At 39.8% G+C, this 19,141-nt stretch overlaps 1 protein-coding gene across 2 annotated transcripts in view; it reads right to left on the bottom strand.

The window, feature by feature from the left end:
- The window catches only part of nlgn2b (neuroligin 2b), a 44,637-nt gene extending 27,646 nt beyond the window's left edge, over positions 1–16,991 (bottom strand). For both annotated transcript variants that reach the window (XM_070555326.1, XM_070555327.1), the window contains exons 1-3: positions 16,287–16,991; positions 6,623–6,676; positions 1,569–1,718 (exon numbers count right to left, since the gene is read on the bottom strand). In XM_070555326.1, coding sequence (XP_070411427.1) covers positions 1,569–1,718; positions 6,623–6,676; positions 16,287–16,776 — 694 coding nt within the window. In that variant the 5' untranslated portion in view covers positions 16,777–16,991. The remainder of the gene's footprint in view (positions 1–1,568; positions 1,719–6,622; positions 6,677–16,286) is intronic.
- Positions 16,992–19,141: the final 2,150 nt, after the last annotated feature.

The following is a 19,141-nucleotide window of genomic DNA, read 5'->3' as shown; positions in this document are numbered from 1 at the left end:
GGGAGGCATCCAGGAGACTTTCTAACCAGATGCCCGATCCACCTCAACTGGCTCCTCTTGACGTGGAGGAGCAGAGGGTCTACTCCGAGCCCCTCCCAGATGACCGAGCTTCTCACCCTATCTCTAAGGGAGAGCCCAGCCACCCTGCTGAGAAAACTCATTTTGGCCGCTTGTATCCACGATCTCGTTCTTTCGGTCACTACCTAAAGCTCATGACCATAGGCGAGGGTAGGAACGTAGATCGACTGATAAATCAAGAGCTTCGCCTCCCGGCTATTCACCATGACAGACCGGTACAACACGCAGACACAGCACCAATCCTACTACCAATCTCCCTCTCCCTCTTTCCCTCACTCAAAACAATACCCTGAGATACTTAAACTCCTCCACTTGAGGCAGGACCTCACCCCAATTTCTAGTCTATAAAAACGGATCATGTATTGTCTAATGTTCTTATAACAATGTTATAATAACCTAGTGTATTTACAAATCAAATGCAATAGCGTAACAGTAATAAAGAAACCAAATTGGCCCTTGCAACCTGATGATTATCCACTAGAGGGCAGTATAGATGTACAGAACTGGGTGTGGCAGGTTTGTGATGAAGGTAACAATCCTGATACTCCATCTAGATGCTTTAAGGACAGAAAAAGTTCCACATGATTTTGCAAAAAAAAAAGTCTAAAGAGGTTAAACTTTATGAATGAATAAAATATGTTTTGTGTGTAATTAATGAGTAGCTCACCCTTTAATGAGCTCTGGCTTCACTTTTCCCCACAAATCTTCTCTGCTCTTGCAGGCAAAATTACACACTGTGTAATATTATTTGACTTCGGCAGAAATGTATTGCTTAAAGAGCAAGTCACTCCCTACCAGAGTCTAACTCCACTCCCATTTCCTGTTTGAAAAATTTGCCACCAGGAGGCGTTGCCTGGCAGACTGAGAGGGTGGAGCCGCTGACAAATACACACACACACACATAGGCTCACAACAGCATTGTGACATCACATGGTACCAGCTAATGTCACAGGGTACCTCTAGGCCAATAGCAATGGCAGATTTAAATTCAAATGTAGTGCAGAATTTTTACCTTAAGAGGGTTCTGACAGTTTTAGGCAGAATACTTCAATTTTAACTAAGATGCACTAAAGTACCAAATTATTGACTAAGCGTGTCTACAGTATGATTTGGGATTCATTTATATAGTTTATCAGCAAAAATATTTCATTTGGGGTGACTTTCTCTTTAAAGGAAAAAATAATTTGAGAATGTTTTCAATAAAAATAAATACTACACTTTTTAAATGCGTGTGAAGTTTCTCAGTCATTCGGGACATGGTGATCCTGTTGGGATAAAACTAAGGCAAATGGACTTTTTTATGTACCGAGCTTTTGATAAAAAAAGGTACATCATAGTTTTCCCTTTTTTTGACCAAAACTCTTTAAGAAAATAAAGAAGCCTATTTTTTTAATCTCTAAATTTTAATACATCACATTTGGATATCAGGGTTTCACTTTAGACCCACCTCTTATCTTAGGCTTGGTGAAATCGAGACGCCTCAAACTTACCGAGCACGCCGAGCCGGTAGTTCATGGTGACAACAATTACGTTTCCGTAGGCAGCGAGGACGCTCCCATCGAACATGTTCCCTGAACCCTCCATGTAGGATCCTCCATGGATGAACAGCATCACAGGTTTTTTACGACGATCCCGAATATCTGCAGTGACACAAACAAACAAGGGCTTGTAAATACGCTTTTATTGATCATTTTACATATCCGTAAAAATTTAATTAGAACTGCTTCACAATTCTAGACACATCTTGATTTCATCTTGATTTATTCCAAACTCCAGATATAGCTAGAATAGTTTTCATACAAAGACACATTTAAAGTCCCTTCTGCCAGCGAAAAATTCAAAAAGTAAAGAAAGATAACAAAATAAACTACGGACCTATCTAGTGGATTTAATTTTTTTCTTCTTTTCTTGTCTTGTGCTGCAAACTGTTATTCCCCATCATGCGTGGAGCAAATAACACAGGCAGTCCTTATGCCTTTTCTGTTTCTGGTGTCTTTGAGCCCATCAGTATGTTGCGGTGCTTCACTTTGTCAGCTTGTGCCTGCCCACCCCCCCCGTACTGATGTCCCTATCACCCTCTCTCACCGCGTCTGTGGTACATTCTGATTGTCTGAGCGTGGATAAGGCTGAGAGAGCTGCCAGTACACCCCAGTTAGGCTGAACGTCTGCACTGTGCAGGCCCTGTGGATAATTTGTATGAAAGGCAGACCAAGTGGAAACATAAATAACAGCCACAGCATCTGTTTACCCTGATGAGCTTCAGCACTCAGCGAAGGAAAGGGTGGTGGGGGTGGGGGGTGGGGGGATAAGAGGAGAGAAAGAGAGATAGGGAGGAGGAGGGGGTGAAATACTGAAGAGAGAGGAAAGAGATGAAAATAGGGCAGCATGAGAAATCTGATGGGCGAAGGAGTGGATGGGAGGTACACACACACACATATGCCAGAAAAGCTAAACGTGATACCACGGATGAAAGCCAATAAAATGTAAGAGTACAAAAACAAGAGACACATTGCATGGCACACTAATGAACATTCAAACTCGCACAGGATTCACACCGTATTCATACAAAGACACACACACACACACTCTTACATAGACAGCTGTGATGTTGAGTCGCTATGGAAACTGCTTCTCGCTAATAGAACTGCACCAGCCATTCCATTGCACCGACTCGCTGAATGCCTGTTGCCGTGGTAACAAATTCCACTCACGTATTTGCACACCCGTCTGCATCACCACCTGAATCTCAGGTTACACATGCACTTGGGTGCGTCACTCAGTCGCGGTTGCACATGCGACAGTGGCAAAGTGACACACGACGGTTCACAGTATTTGTTTGTCTCAGCCTTTTTTCTTTCTTTTTTCTTCCCGGAGATCACATGTATGAGACAAACAGGCTCGAAAATAAAACGCTCAACTACACACTCTGCTGCGCCGCTCTTTTCCGTCCCTTCTTTGGTGTATTCTGAGCCTCGCTTGATTTCCCAGAGGATATATAAGCAAGTTCAATTATCCTGGCGTCACTAAGACAGTATAGAGGAGTGACGTAATAACCGGCCGTCATCAGCCATGCTCACAGCAGTGCTCTGAATGCAAATGAAATCCAGAGAGAATGAAAGAGAACCTGAGCAATGGCTGGAGTCTACTTTTTTAAGGATAAATGATTATGTTCTTTTTGAGTGTACTATAGCCAAATGCTTGCTGGAGGGTAATTGTCGTACTTTTCTCTTTGAATTCTCCTAAAAGGTTTTCTTTTCTCTTTTTTCTTTAGAGTTGCTACTGGATAAGTAAACCAGAGTTTTAAAAGTTTATGTAATAAACAAGGTTGTCAGTTACTGAATGTTTGGAGTTGTGATTAAGTAGCAGCCGACGGATGTTTGAGGTAGCACTGACACAATTATGAAACTGTTGTTGCAGATTGTCGAACATTTATGTTTGCTTTACTGCTAAAACTACAAATCTACACATCCACATCTCTCACAGAAGACAGAAACATCGTACATGATCCACAGTCTTGTATGGATAACAATGAATAATTGGCGTATCATTGTCTAAAATGAAGAAAGATGTCTCAAACATAATAATTCTTAGCCAAACAACAGCCAAACGGGAGCTGTGTCTTTTTTATACCTTTTGTAATAACAGTAAAGCCTTTAGTTTGATGATAACGAGACAGGCCATAATGTCAGTGATGAAAAACAGAATTAAAACATTCATTATTGCATCAACCCCAGAGTGGGCCTGTACCACCCCAACAGCAAGGTTAGTTGTGTCTATCCACAGCAACACAATAAGAATGGTTACCATCATTGTACATAGTGCACCGAACAAAAAGCAGTTTGCACATTAATTTTTCCCATCCCTGTTCCAGCTGTGATTGCATCCGACTCAACCCTAAGGCAACCAAAAACACTCAAAAGTTTGCTTCAGTCTTGTCTGCTGCCATGTTTTGGGTTTTGTTCTAGAAGCGATTTTGATCATATGAAAATGGCATGGCAACAAGAGGACAGAGCTCCAGAAAGGACATTACCAAGACAACTGTTAACACTAAAGGTACAAACAGAAAACTAGTTGAAGGAAACACATGATGGATTACAGGAAGGTAATTAAGCCGTGCATGTACTAAAAGCACAAATGACTCAACAAGCATTGCTGCATTATTCATTTGGTACATTTGAAAATACCAAGCACTTTGTGGAAATTAGTCATGTTGATATATACCGTTTGGACAAGATCTAAGCAGACCGTGGTTATGTCTCAATAGATTAGTGCTGCTCTTTGCTTGAACCGTTATCCCACTGGTAAGTATGACACTTTAGTTTAATGTACAGCCAATCAATCAATCAATCAATCAATCAATCAATCAATCAATCAATCAATCAATCAAAGCTTTATTTATAAAGCGCCTTCCGCAACCCTGTCAGGAAGCCCAAAGCGCAGCCAGGTCACATTAGTATACAATGTAACTGCAAGTTAAAGTTAAAGTCCCATTAGTTGTCACACACACTGATGTGTGTGCGAAATTTGTTCTCCACATTTGACCCATCCCCTGGGGGAGCGGTGAGCTGCAGACACAGCCGCGCTCGGGAACTATTTGGTGGTTTAACCCTCCAATCCAACCCCTTAATGCTGAGTGCCAAGCAGGGAGGCATTGGGTCCCATTTTTTCAAAGCCTTTGGTATGACCCGACCAGGAATCGAACCCTGATCTTCCAGTCTCAGGGCGGACACTCTACCACTAGGCCACTGAGCTGCAAACTGAAAGAGTTATGTCTTGTTCACATTTAGTAACAAAATGTTTTTATTGTGTCTTTATTTTGCAATCAGGTTTGCGAAACCTTCCCGAATTTGAATCACGTTTTTTGCGCTTTCTGTCATGGAAAACAAAGTTGAGAAGTGTTACAGACATGTTCACTTCGTAAGAGTGATGCCCTGTGACCCATGCAAGGAAATTGAGGACCCTTGCAAAACGTTTGGATATATTTAGTAAACTCCCTCAAAGATCCCATTTGCAATTTGCTGCCAACAGCTGCAGCTCAGTGAGATGCTGGCTTTAAGAAATTCATAAAACATAAACAGTGAGGTGAATAAGGGCCTGTGACCAGGACCAGGACCTACAGGCTTTCCTGCTTGCCTTATAAACACCCCCCCACCCCCACCCCCACCCCCACCCCCCATCAGCAATTCTCAGTAGTAATGTCTTATCTCCTTTAAAAAATGCCTAGTTCTTTTCCATTCCTCAGCTACGCTCTCATTCATTCCCTTATGGTAATTTCTATTGATTTCTGCGTAAAAGACTTAAAAGCTTGAATTAGCACTTTCTTTTGTAACCAACCTCACAACTGAGCGATGCAGTTTCTTACGAGTGACTTTCAAGTAAGATGCCATTACGACAATGTTCCAGCACCGGTGTCCAATTCAAAATTCAGCTGTTAAAATAGGATCTAAAATAGGACCCTGGCCCTTGTGATCCTTTCTGGATACGTCAGTGGTCGGCATAAATGTCAGGCTCTACCAGTGTCCTCCTCGTCCACCCATTCACTTCCTACTCCTCCACGTCTCTCTCACTGCCAAACCTCTATAAATGTCATTTCATCCTGCACTTGTCTTTATTATGAGTGTGTTTTTCACCTGTCCCCCTTTGTTGCCCTCCCCGGTGCTCAACTTTTTCCTCTTCTTTCATCTCTTTTCTATCAATTATTCCCCCTTTTCTCCACAGTCCTACATGAATCCAGCCTTCTGTTTTCACACCACACATGGATTAGCTAGATCTGTCTTCTTGTTTGTCTCTTTTATAAGGCTCAACAATTAGAGATGCAGGAGAGTTAAAGATAGAGAGAGCAATACTCATAAAATAGAGCTCAAAATACAGAAAGCAAAACAAAAATAATTAAATAACATTGCATGCAATTTAGGAAATGGGTTTCTGAGCATAGATGTAAACATGTGTTGTGCTCAAGCAGTCACGACATGCAATGCTCAAAGAGTGTGCATGTTGCACTGGAACAGATGCTTCCTGCACACATTTAGTTTAAAATGGATTTGGAAAGCAAGACCAAAAGTCTGCATAATTCTTCTGCTGTTCTTGAAAAATTAGAGAAAGTGTTGAATGATGTCATGTAGAACAATAATTTAGCAGACCATTTCACAAGAAGTTTAGAGGCAGAATAAAAGGAGGTGAAAGAGGGCTGAATATCGATTTGTGAGAGAAGCATCACACAGGGCGGCGAGAACATCAGCGTGCGGTTGATCAGGCACATAGCAACCAAGAAAGGAAAGTAAATTAGCTTCCCGTGCGAGTCCCCAAAAGTGGGAGTTGTGACGAGGGGGGAATGATGAACAACTATTTTGTAGGTAGCTTTTAGTAATCTAAATCCGTGCTTATGAAAGAGAAAGACAGATTTATCTGCTGATGAAAACAGTGAACATTAGACAATGTGATGTGCACTGAGAGCGATGATTAATATTACAGATGCAAACTCTGCATCCTCCATCAAATCTGAACAAACAGAGAAATAAGTGAGAAAAACATGCAATTCAAATACCTTCATCCCTTGGTCTGTTCGACGTGGACTCATCATGCTTTTTTGTGAGTGGACCTGAAGTTCAGAAAAGAGACAAAAGACATACTTTTAGGAAATATTGAACTTAATAACAAACTAGGTTTAAAAACATTGTACTTGCTTGTACATTAGTGGCTCTGTACAAGGATTATACACGGTTTCCTAATACATAACCCCAAACTCATCTGTTTTAACTGCTTGGTAAATGACCCCGAGGCCACTCCTCATCAACCCTTTTCCCAATCAGTCCAGATGCATTTCTGCTTTGCAAAGAAAAAACCAATAGGCAGAATCAGGCAATCTCTTTTGGGGTCAGAAAAAGAAAAGGAATGCCAAGAGACTATGTGTCCCGCTTCAATTTAAGCAAGCACCACAGCCTGAATGCTAAAAGCGATAAATAAATTCACATTAAACACTAGCCTAAAAGCTGAAATGAGAGGATTTTGGAGAACATTTAGTGAAGAATGGAGCGTATTTTTTGTTGTTAACTCATCCAGCAAGGGCTTGTGACAGGATTTCCCTCATCAAGGTCAGAGAGGGTCCCAACATAAGCTTTAATGGTCACACCAGTTAAATGCTCCATAGGGGAAAGCCAATAACAAGCGTTTATCACAGTGACCAGCCAATGCCCCGCCGTGTCAACCTTTGTTAGCCTTAACTGATAAGGACCCCATTAATTTGTCCCCCCCCCCCACCCCCCACCCCCCACCCCCCCTTCTCGTTTTGGGTGAGTGGAGCTTCCAACCAAACTATGAACTGGTGCATTTAGCGTAACACTCACTTTCATCTGGCTCCAAATGTACCTTCCCCGACTCACCAGCGAGGCGGATTTTCAGCTTTTTGTTTAAAGAAACCCTCTGTGTTGTGTTGCCAAGTGGTGTATCGCCCTGATGGTGCGCTGTTTCTCCCCTACTGCAGAAAACCTCACAGTGAGGTGCTGGCATGTACCCTTTTCACAGGGCTGTGCATCTATTGACAAGATAGACGCACAGCTTCGCTCCATTCCACCACTGCGTTGCCGCATTCTCACTCATCCGTCTGTTTGTATATGGTTTCCTGATATAAAACGTTCATCTTCCGCCTTAATAGGTATGGATCAATGGTAAAGGGATTAGATGCATCCTCTCAGTACCACTATGCAGGCGCCTGGTCCTCAGAGCACTTAATGCAAGAGCGAGGGATGGTGCAGCCGGTGCTTCGGAGCCACAGAAACAGGTGGACCGACCGGTAATGGAAAGAAAGGCCTATTAGTCTTCTGGCTTGTCAGCAATCCTCCACTACTTAGCACCACTCTAAAACCACACCTTTCTGTTTAATGGAGTCAACTTTGGTTTCAGTTGAGTTCTCAGCTTCTGGAAGAGACAAACTATCTGAGGATGAGCGCCGCTCAGGAAGTCGCACCCTGTGAAAGGACCCAATCCTAAATAGTCTTACATGGAGACAACATGTCCAAAAGACAGATTTATAACAAATCTTTACTTTATTTGTCAAACTATTAATCCATTTTTATGTTTCTTTTAATTAAGTTCATCATGTCAGGTAATTATATATGTTCCATTAAAGTAACACTGAAAAGTTATGACTATTTTCACTAAAGCTAGAGCTTTATCATTGATCTCTGTGATTTTTGCATTGCATTTACACTCTACTGACCAGATACTGAACTTAACAGCTTTGTGGAGCGGCTAGGTGCCCTATAGGGGAAAACTTTTTTCAGTTTGTCGATCGTCAATAAAAAGCACAAGTGGTAAAAGTGATGGAATACTGTTTTGGAGGCAGAGCAAAGAGCTAAAACTAAAGTGAACACTAGAACACTAGCCTACACTAGTTTTAGGTAGCTAAAGGAGGCTACAAAATCACAAACTGATGGTGACCTGGCTTTGTTGCTACTGGACCAACAATGTGGATATTTTTACCTTGTGGTTTGTGTTAGTGTTAGATTTTGTGGCTAGCCCAACAGTAGGTTGCAGCAGCATTGTTTACGACAGTTGTAATTTCACTTTCAACCAGTAGGGCAGAGGAGCAGGAAACTGCTCTGTGTTACTGTTACAGTTTTAGAAAGTACAATAGATTCAGGCTTTTTGGCCCTGAGCGCACATGCTAACATTAGCATGCTAATATGTGGACTCTGCTAAAAAACTTGATCATTTTTACATCTGCATGCAGCTATGCAAATATAAATAAGGGTGGTCGACATGGCCTCAGACTTATTTGAAATGCTCTTTAAGGTGATGTGGCAGCAAATATAAAAGGGAAACCAAAACTATTAAGCTCGAAAAGTAGCTCAGTAAGATTGGACATGAATCAGCCTCATGATCATGGTTTGGTTCATGTATTACCCTTTAAGTCCTATCGACTGTTATTTTATGCAAGAAGATATTTCACAATAAAAGTCTTGCCTTCAGAAACACACAAGCAATCAGTGTTAGGACTTTTATCATGAATTTAGGAATTGCAGCAAAGCAAATCAAGTCACACTAACAACAATGAAATATAAAGTCCTGTTTTGAATTAAATCTAGTTTCATTTAAAGGTTTACTACCATAAGCAGTCAATTTAAATAAATCTTCTTGTATTTTGGAAAATTTAATAAACAGTTTTGCTTGATGGGAACGAACATCAGAACTAAATTTCCTGGAAATGGAAGGGAGACATTTTATTCTAAACTGTAAATGCCAAACTAATTAATGCTCCAGAAGAAAACTCAGGGTATCTTAAAATGATTTAAGTGAATCTTTTAGAGGCCATGGTTGTCTCTATAAAGCATTTTGTCAGTTTGCAGATTTTTTTCTCCTTACTGGAAAAATGAAGCTTTTGTTTGCTAAATGTTAAGATCAAAAGTTACAATATCCAACATTTATTGAAATGTTTTAGCAAGAAAACAAAATAGTATTTACAGAAAAAATATAGTAAGCGATTACTGATTGTTTTATGAAGCGCCTTGGGGGGTTGTAGAACCCTAAAGTTAGAGTCCCTACCCAACAAGTAGTGTAGCTAGCTGCTAATCTAAAATATATATATATATAAATTAATTAATAAATTGAAGATGATTTATACAGTTTTGATTTTGCACTGAAATGTGATGTTTAACCACAATCAAATATTTCATGGATTAACGGATAATTAAAGGTTTGAGGAAACACTGAAATGCATTAAGAAGGATATGGAGTGGGAAGTGGTCTAAAAGGGGGATACACACATTTTAGGGCCAAAATAATCTTTTCCGTTTGTCCCAGAGCAGATGCCTGACAGTGGGCTGACTGCCGCATGGTGTAATGAGCCACTGCTCGGGTGAAATTCAATTGCCTATGGAGGAACGTTCAGCTCAGGCTGTCCCGGGACGGTACTGTTTGACCTAACGCAGCTCCATCTCAACTGCATTTCTCTCCGCCTCAGCGAGCTAGTGGCCAGAACGCTAGCTGTCTTCCGTCCCTCTCCATTTCCTCAGTGCAGTAAACGGGATGAAGCTGCAGTGTGTCATGTCTGTGGTGGCCTGTCTACTTGACAAGGTGTCAGACACGGCCTCAGCATCCCATCCACCCAACTCCCCCACTCTCACGCACACACATACACAAACGGCAACTTGCAGCACATGCAGTTATATCCTTTTTGCTCTCCATCTCCTCTGCTGCACCCACCTCCATCCTTGCCCCCTTTGAAATATGGTTTTTAATAAAGTGCGCGGTAAATGGCTGCTCTTGTGGCAATAAAAATGAAGGATCTCCGGCCTTTGCCTGGGGAGTGTCTTGAGGAAATAGGAACATGGTGAGACAGTTCTCTCCTCTAACAACTTGTCTGCACATGAGTTTAATGTTGAGCATAACAGGAGGGTGAAAAATGCACATTTTAATCTAAAAGACCATTTGTGTTATTTGAATTGCATTAAGTGGGCTACTTGGTGATCTGCTAGGGAAGGGCACCATGCTCATTCACATTCAGAACAGGGATCCTTTCCACTGCCATCCGCATAAAGATGGAGGAGCGAGAGGAGTGGAAAGAAGAGGCAGTCATCATTTTAGAGAGGGCAGAGCAGGAAGGGTGAGCAGATGCACGGAGCAAAGATGGTGTAGGATTTCCTATTTTATCTGAAGATTTTTGCCAAGCACCCGGTCAGCGAACAAGTTCCTGGGTATGAGACACACTGTGCATGACTCAAGCTAGAATAAGAAGGTCATGAAACGTTGAACAGATCTGGCAGCAGAAGACTATTTTCAAGGCTATGCATGAGTCTGTGCTGCCAATTCATTTTCAGATGTGAGTGTGAATGCAGCTCCATGTCACTAAAGGATACTGGCCACATGGAAAAATGTCACGTAGTCACAAAATACGAAACTTTAGTATTGAGAGTGTGTGTTTGTGTGCTGCATAGTTCAAAGAACTACTGCAGCAGGAAGTTGGCTTTGGCTGTCCAACATGTTTGTCTAAAGAGAGCAAAACTAGAAATCAGGTAATCCTGGACCTTGTGTTTTTATTCTTGTTTCATCCCTACTTCACACTGGAAGCATCAGCGGCAGGGAGCGTAGCTGCTTCAAATAGAACCCATTATAGTCTATGGGGGCGTAACAAACCAGCAAGACTCGGCAATTTTTAGGCGCGTCCCAGAAATGGCACCCCGCTCCTCTAAAGATAGGATCGGGTTCTATTGTTGCTGCGAGTTGCTTCTGGAACACATCAATTAAGGCAGTTAACATAGGGCTTGGAAATCACACATGGTTTCTGTGTGAAAAGTCTGGTAATTTTCTAAATAAAAGGCTAGTGCATTTTCATATCTATGTAGATTACGTCTATACGTGTGACCTCGTGGCATCTTTACTCCCTGCATTGTTCAAGAACTGCAGCGTTGTGTTTTTATGGCTTTCATTCTGGCAATGGAGAGGAACAACCTCATTAATGTCATCAAACAGCAATATCAAACGTGATTTCCTTCTTTTTGGCTTAATGGGAGATGGCATAAACAAGCCACATCCTTTGAAGTCTCAAGGAATCTTGTGATCTCGTGATTCCTGCAAGGAGAATGGTGGAGAAGCCACTTTGTGACTAAGGCCTAGTCCACACGTAGACGTTTTTTTTAAACGAATATCCGCCCCTCCAAAAACTTGCATCCACATCACCTCGTTTTAAAACAAAACTCTGTCCACACGTACCCGGATAAATACGTTGTTAAGGACATGCCAGACCTGTAGGCGGCAGTACTTCCCCCGTTCTTAACCTCGTCCTTCGTCTGTGGTCTTCCGCAAGTAGCAGTAATTCCGCTCACAAAAACAAACAAGCAAAAAGCGCTTGGACAATTGATAAAGCGAGCGCAGCTCTGAGGGCATCCATGCTGTCGGCTAGTGTAAACACAGGTCGCACATGTGAAAGTGACGTTGCGGACCTTAAAACTCCAGTTTTGTCTGTCCACATGCAGACACCCAAAACGGAGAAAACGCAGATCTTCACTTTGGCCGGAGTTTTAAAAAGATCCGTTTTCGTGTGAAAAAGATCCGTTTTCGTGTGGATGACAGGCCAAAACGTAGAAAAATATCTACGTTTTGGCAGATCCCCGGCTACGTGTGGAGAGGGCCTGAGACTGTCTTGGTGTGTACAGGCACGCAGCAAAACTCCTGAGTATACATGCTGCTGCTCCGCGATACTCTTGCTTCCAGTGTGAAGTAGGGGTGACAGTATCCGTTGCGTTTGGGCGGTGTTACACTGATTTGTGTAACTGTCAGATTCTGTGATTTTGGGAGGGAGCCTCAAGGAAGGGGTTGAACCTTAGAATTGTTTATTTTTTTCTTTTTGTTTTTCACACTGTAGCTTGCTTGAACTTCTTTTCCAAGAATGTGTATCACACCGTTACCCTGACATGATTGGACTGGTAGAGCAACCTTTTAGCAGTGCAGCTTTGGGATTAAATCTAGTTATATTTCTTTATTCCATTTTTGTGTCAACAAAATGTGATTCATTTGCTATTCACACACACACACACACACACACACACACACATACAGTATATATATATATATATATATATATATATATATATATATATATATATATATATATATGTGTGTGTGTGTGTGTGTGTGTGTGTGTGTGTGTGTGTAACCGTCTCAATTCATCAAAGCACATAGGTAAGGGCCTCCCATTGGATAGTTACCGCATGAATGATTATGTTTCAGCTGGCAACAAGTTACTTAACCGACACAGTAAGTAGCTTCTCTTAATGTCAGAAGACAATTCCTGTGGCGTGGAAAATATGTTATTCTGTTTAGGAAAGATCAAATAATTTGCATGCACCATGCAAAGAAAAGCTCCAGTGAGACATCTAGAACAACTCAAATTGGATTAAGATCTGTTTGGTTTTAGATGCATGCATCTTTAATGAATCAGACTGGAAAAGCACAACATTAGTTCAAATATTTTCTTGTTTTTTTTTTTTCTGATGAGTGCCTCCTTCATATCACTAACATGCACCAGCAGTATAAACTGTAACATTATCAAAGATGAATAGACTCCTTACATGTAGGTCATATTTTTATAGTTGTTGCCATTGCAAAGCCTCAAGCCGATAGAAGGGTTAGGGTTAGGATTTTTAAGAACTCCTATTGGCCGAACTGACAATCTGAGGATTCTAACAATGTTAACTATTTCAGGGACTGTAAAAGTGGTCCTACTTGGAACATCAGTTCAATTCCAGGAGTGCTTTCTCCTACTCCTGGAATTTTTCTCACACACAACTTCAACAAGTCCTTGGAGACTGCAGCCGCCTCGTGTAAGCAGTGACCTCTGACAATAAGTGACAGGATCTGACAAGCAGACGGAATACATGTAAAATCTGTCTCACTCATTTGCACACCTTCTCCCAGGAGAACAACTCCAGAGACTGAACATCATCCTGTCCTTGAGCATGTGACGTGCATCACACAGTTAACACACTGCACAACAATAAGTGCTCGTTAGGGTAATTTTAAAAGATTTAAATGAAGCTGATTCAGCATTTTTTTCCTTGCTTTCAGTTTTTTCAAATAAATTTCAATCTTGATCTTTAAAATTCTTTTAAAGTATTTTTTTTAGTATTTAAATGAACCTTCAATTTTAGGTTTTGTGCTAAAGTACAACACACGTTTGTTTTCCTGAATGCGCCCTGCAAGTCTCAGGTGAACCCATTCATACAGCTTTAATTAGTAGTGCAGCTCACATGTATACTACAGGTTTAATCTCCTATTTTATCAGTTTGTTTGCTTTTTTTAATTACTCACTAAAAGTAATACATGATAACAAAACAAACTTAGATTTCTTATGAAGAAAGTGAGGTTTCATTGTTTTCAACTTGTTTTATCCCAAAGTATCTATTTTGCATCAGATTTGTGTCTTAGATCAAACCAATTATATGAATTTGTCTTATCTGTGTACCTAACCTAAAAAATATGATTTTTTTTTCAGTCTTTGAAAGCACCGTTGCAAAGGAGCAATAAAAAACAATCTTTCATCCCAGTCTTTGAGGTAAGACTAACTCGTGCTCTAACAAATCTTTAATCTGGAAGTTTTTAGTTGCTGAATCATAATTTTCTCATTAATCATAGGTAAAAAAGCAGTTTTCTTTTAATTACAACTCTCTGAGACAAATTTGAATCAGCCAAATTTGTTACCAGCTAGTCAGAGGTGTACAAAAACTGGAAATCGTCTCAGACCCTAAAACCAGAATCTCTAGTGTCGTCGTTAATGCAACTTGTAGCATATTTGTGGCTAAATTAGTGAGAAATCAATGCAGGTCAAAAGCTTTTTTCCAAGTGTGTATCAAATGATTATAAAAGTTGCAAGCTCAGACAATGTTTGAGGGTGGGGGTAGGGGGTTGTTCTCCAACAAAAAGAGACGTAGCCTTTGATCTTCATGTGATTAAATATAGAAAATATTCTTAGAATAATTTTGTATGATTATGGTTTCGATTAAGTGAAAATAAATAGGTAAAAAAATGCCTTTTTATAATTAGGGAACAGTAAACCAGATTTATTAGCAATGGAACCATTATTTTTGTATTAAAATGGCTATAGTTAAGTAAATACTGTACAACCTTGTAGTTTCTGTTTAGGTGAAGCCTCCTTACAACATATAAAATGCACACATGCATTGCCATATATTTCATAAAACTGCTTTTATAGATATTTATAAATAAATGTTAAGTTCACTGCACAAATAAAGTAAGCAAAATGTGTTAAATAGTCATATATGATGATGCAACATTTTACTCTACCTACATATTTGAGACCCAGATATTTTGGGAGAATGTGTCACATAATTAAATATAAATAACTATAAAGACAATAGTTGTCAAACTATTGTTTTTTAATGCTAAACACTTAAGTGACAAGAGCTAGCTTAGCTTAGTGAAGGATGGTGAGGTCTCAAATATTCAGAGGCTCAAATTGACTTAATGAACCTAATTAATATTGCTATTAATAGTAATAACACTTTATGCAAAAAGACCGCAACTGAGATTCAAACCTGCAACCTCCTAGCAGTGAGGCAACAGGACTGCCAACTGCACCAACATGGAACCCCTGAAATAAGTCTGAATAAAATATCAAGATTTCATCAAATGCTCTCTAAAAAACTTCAATGAAAATAAAAACCTATAAAACTTCATCAAAACATTCTTCATAAGTTCTGCCTCTTTTTGTGTACAAAAACTGGACTGAAAATACATTTCCCTACTGTGTCTAAAGAAGAGTCAAACAAGCCAGTGTTGGTAACTCTAAAACATTGCAATTCATGGGAAAATACATAAAATTTCTAAATTATTGATAGAACTGACATCAGTCTTAGTCCTTGTGAGGATCCTGAGTGTCTTTTGAGTTTTATTAAGGCAACACTAAAGGGATTTTAGCACTTTACGCTATTGCTTTCAAGCTGGGTTCAGTGGTTCTTGAGCCAGAAACTTGCTGGTAGCTCATAAGACTAGCAGTTAGCCTTTTCAGCTAGTCGACCATCAATAAAAATGCAAAAAAAAAAAAAAAAAAAAAAAGGAGTTTTGCTTATTTTGTTGGCAACATAGCGGAGCCTGGAATTAAAGGTAAGGCAGTAATGCATTTAAATGTGAAGCAAACAGCTTAAACCAGAGAGCACATCGGCATGGCCTACATTTATTTTTAGGGAGCTAAAGGCAGCTATAAAATCATGGACTGATGGTGACCTGGCTTTGTTGCTACTGGACTTCTAAGTAATACATGTTGTCTGACAGCATGATTTTTTTATATTTTGGTTTATTTAATGTATACTGGCTTGTTTCAGCATTAGCTCGTTGTTAACGCTAGCGACAGCAGGCTGTGGCAAGGTTGTTTACGATAGTTCAATCAGTAGGAGGGAAAAGCGTAAAACTTTAGTGTTGCTTTAGCTCTTGGTTCATAATTAAAGTGAATTTGTTAATAAGAGGATTTTACCAGAATGTAACATTTAAAACATGATCAGAGCAGAACAAGACCTATTTTTACTGTGAAATGTTTAAGACAATAATTACTTATTTCTGTCATCTAAAAAAATTTAAATTATGTGCAAATAATACATTTTTTGTAAAAAAAAAATAAAAAAATAAACACTAATACATCAGGAACGGATTTGAACCTGTCCCAACCCAAGAAAAGTAAGTATTGTTTTTTCCAGACTCACCGTCCTCCGTGGGTACATAAATGTTGAGGTAAAGGCAGTCCTCGCTCTGGTTCTGAACATAGGTCGCTGCAGCATCCAGGTTGTCTGTGAACCACACTGGTAGCATGATCTCAGGTAAAACCCCATGCACATTCTGGGGACATACTGGTGCAACAGTGGTAGCATTGCGTATCTCCTGCCAGGAACCCGGGGCTTCAGGGGGCTGAAAGCGCCGCTCGCCGATGGGAGCGGTGGCGTATGGCACACCCAAGAACTGTTCCACAGGGCCTAGGATCTCATTGTTGAGCTCCTTCCTGATACCTCGGACTTTTCCATAGCCGGTGGATACTATGGGGTGTTTCAGGTCGACTCGTTGAGACGAGGAGAGAGTCATTTGCAGCACCAATCCCAGGAGCCACATCAGGCAGGGATTAGCTACCTGCTGAGAAATACTCAGACACTTCCCACCAGAGCCTTGGTGGCCACCAGCATTGATTAGGAAAATTGGCATTTCCAAAATAAAACTATATGACTCAAATCACAGGGACTTAAGCTGGGAGTGGACGGGGATCAAAAACCCAGGGGGTTATGGGGAAGTGACAAAGGCAAAAAGAGGAGCGGTGAAGGGGAAGAAGTTATTGGTGTTTCTAAGACGACATGGTGAGGTGGAGGGACAGGTAGCATTCTCAGTTAGACTCCGAGGGATCATCCGTCCTCCTCCTCCAAACTCTTATTGGATCCAGCGCAGCAGTCAGGACTCCAATTAAACCTGAAAGACACAGACAAGTTGCAGGTTTCAGTAAGTATTTGTGAATAGATTTGTTCTGAGCAGAGCGGTTTAAAAAGGCACAAGGGGATCCAAAGGGTAAATTACCTTTAGCCAAAATGGACGGAGTGTTAGCCTCCACCGACTGTGTAGATCTTTTTATATACATTAAACTTCTGCAGCAGTCTGAAGTTTCAAATCGCCTCTGCCAGGGCATAAATCAGTTGTCCCCTTTTAAACCACCAATTATCCTCAACAGTGAATCACAAATTGAGCAATTTGAAAATAGCTTTTCTCCATGTCAGTTTTTAGATTCGTGAATGCTATCTGTCGTGGTTTGCAATGAAAAACACAAAAATAACACAATAATAATCACAATCTCTACAGAATAATTGAGGGGTTCAAGCTGTAACTCAGGTGTTGTGTTAAAAGTAGCTGCTTCTCTAATTATTGATTCCCTATATTATTATTATCATTTCATTGTGTTTATTTATTAATTCTAATTTTGCTTATTTATTTTTTCTTGCACCAAGTACCGCATCAATTTCCTAAGGTTCAATTTCCTAAGGTTGTGATTCTTGCACAAATGGCAGTAAAACCCATCTGATTCTGATTCTGAAAGCAAACAAGTTTTGTCAAATAAAATTGAATTTATGTTAATAAAACAAATCAATGCACAGCATATGCTTAATAATTGTTATCTAATGGTACAAATACTCAGTCTAGAATTTAGACCATCATTTGCCGAAGCAAAATTATTTAGTTTGTATGTCGATCTCGGCACGCTCCTGTGGAACCTTCACAGCCCCAGACTGTGTTGTGGCTGGCCAATCACAGCGCTTTTATTTAGAAAAACATTGTATTGTTTCACATTTTTCTGTGTTTTATGACTTCTTCTGCTGTGTAACAGCAGACTCCCCCTGTGACTGACATCCATGGCGGTCCAAGCACAGCGCTTTATTGGTTATTGGCTTTGCACAATTCAGGGGGAATATATATATATATATACACACACACACACACACACACACACATATATATATATATATATATATATATATATATATATATATATATATATATATATATATATATATGAATACATATAGCCCAGTTCTGTCACTTGCTGGAAAGCTGACTTAATCTAACTGAATTTTCTTCCAAAATAAAAGTTTTTATTGTCATTCAATTGCAATGACAATGCTTCCTCACAAGTTCTGTTCAATCAACATGTTGATGAAATAATATTAAAACATGCATTATAATTTTGATAATAAATTATATTTTCTACCCATCTTTAAAAAATGACCAAATGTGTGTTTCAGTACTGTTTTAGTAACATGTATGATTTTGTTTAAAAACCCCATTTGTCAAAAATACTGCCAAAAATGTGTTTGACCATAAGCTTGACCCTCACACCACTAAATAATTAAGGTCGGCACATGGAGAGTCTTTTTGGCACGGTGATGACAACACATGTAGATTTTTTTTTAATGTTAGATAAAATATAATGAAAATGAACCTGTTGTAATAAAAACTATTTATCAACAGAACATGATATTTATACCTCAATGCAAAATTTGCTTTTATAGTTTGGAAAACAACAAAAACATATTTTTTGAACACTATCTTGCATCATGACCAGATTAACAACTAAACCTGACCACACTCTTTCAGAGTCAGATCAGTTCAGCTGCTGTTTGTGTGTAAAACTGTTGGTTAAATGCTAGTGTCCCTCAAACCACAACCCTGCAGATTCCATGATTTCTTTTACCTTTAAAACAAGCAAATAAAAAATAACAACTTGTCAGGTTTTTTGATTATTATTGTAAAGACAAATTCTCTAAAAAAATAAAGTTAATGTGCAGATGGCAATACATGAAAATCTCCACCCAACAATTTGCACTTGATTTCAACCTGCACCTAAAGCTAAAGTCCCATTAGTCATCACTAACTGGTGAAATTACGTCTATGCATTTGGCCCATCTCCACGAGGAGCAGTGAGCTGCAGATATGTCCATGCTTGAACTATTTAGTGGTTTAAACCCCCAATCCACCCCCCTAAAGCTGATCATCAAGCAGGGAGTCATTGGGTCCCATTTTAAAAGTT

Source organism: Nothobranchius furzeri, chromosome 10 (genome assembly GCF_043380555.1).
Source record: "Nothobranchius furzeri strain GRZ-AD chromosome 10, NfurGRZ-RIMD1, whole genome shotgun sequence".
In the NCBI taxonomy this organism is placed as follows: Eukaryota; Metazoa; Chordata; class Actinopteri; order Cyprinodontiformes; family Nothobranchiidae; genus Nothobranchius; species Nothobranchius furzeri.
This window is presented reverse-complemented; position numbering and strand designations above follow the sequence as displayed.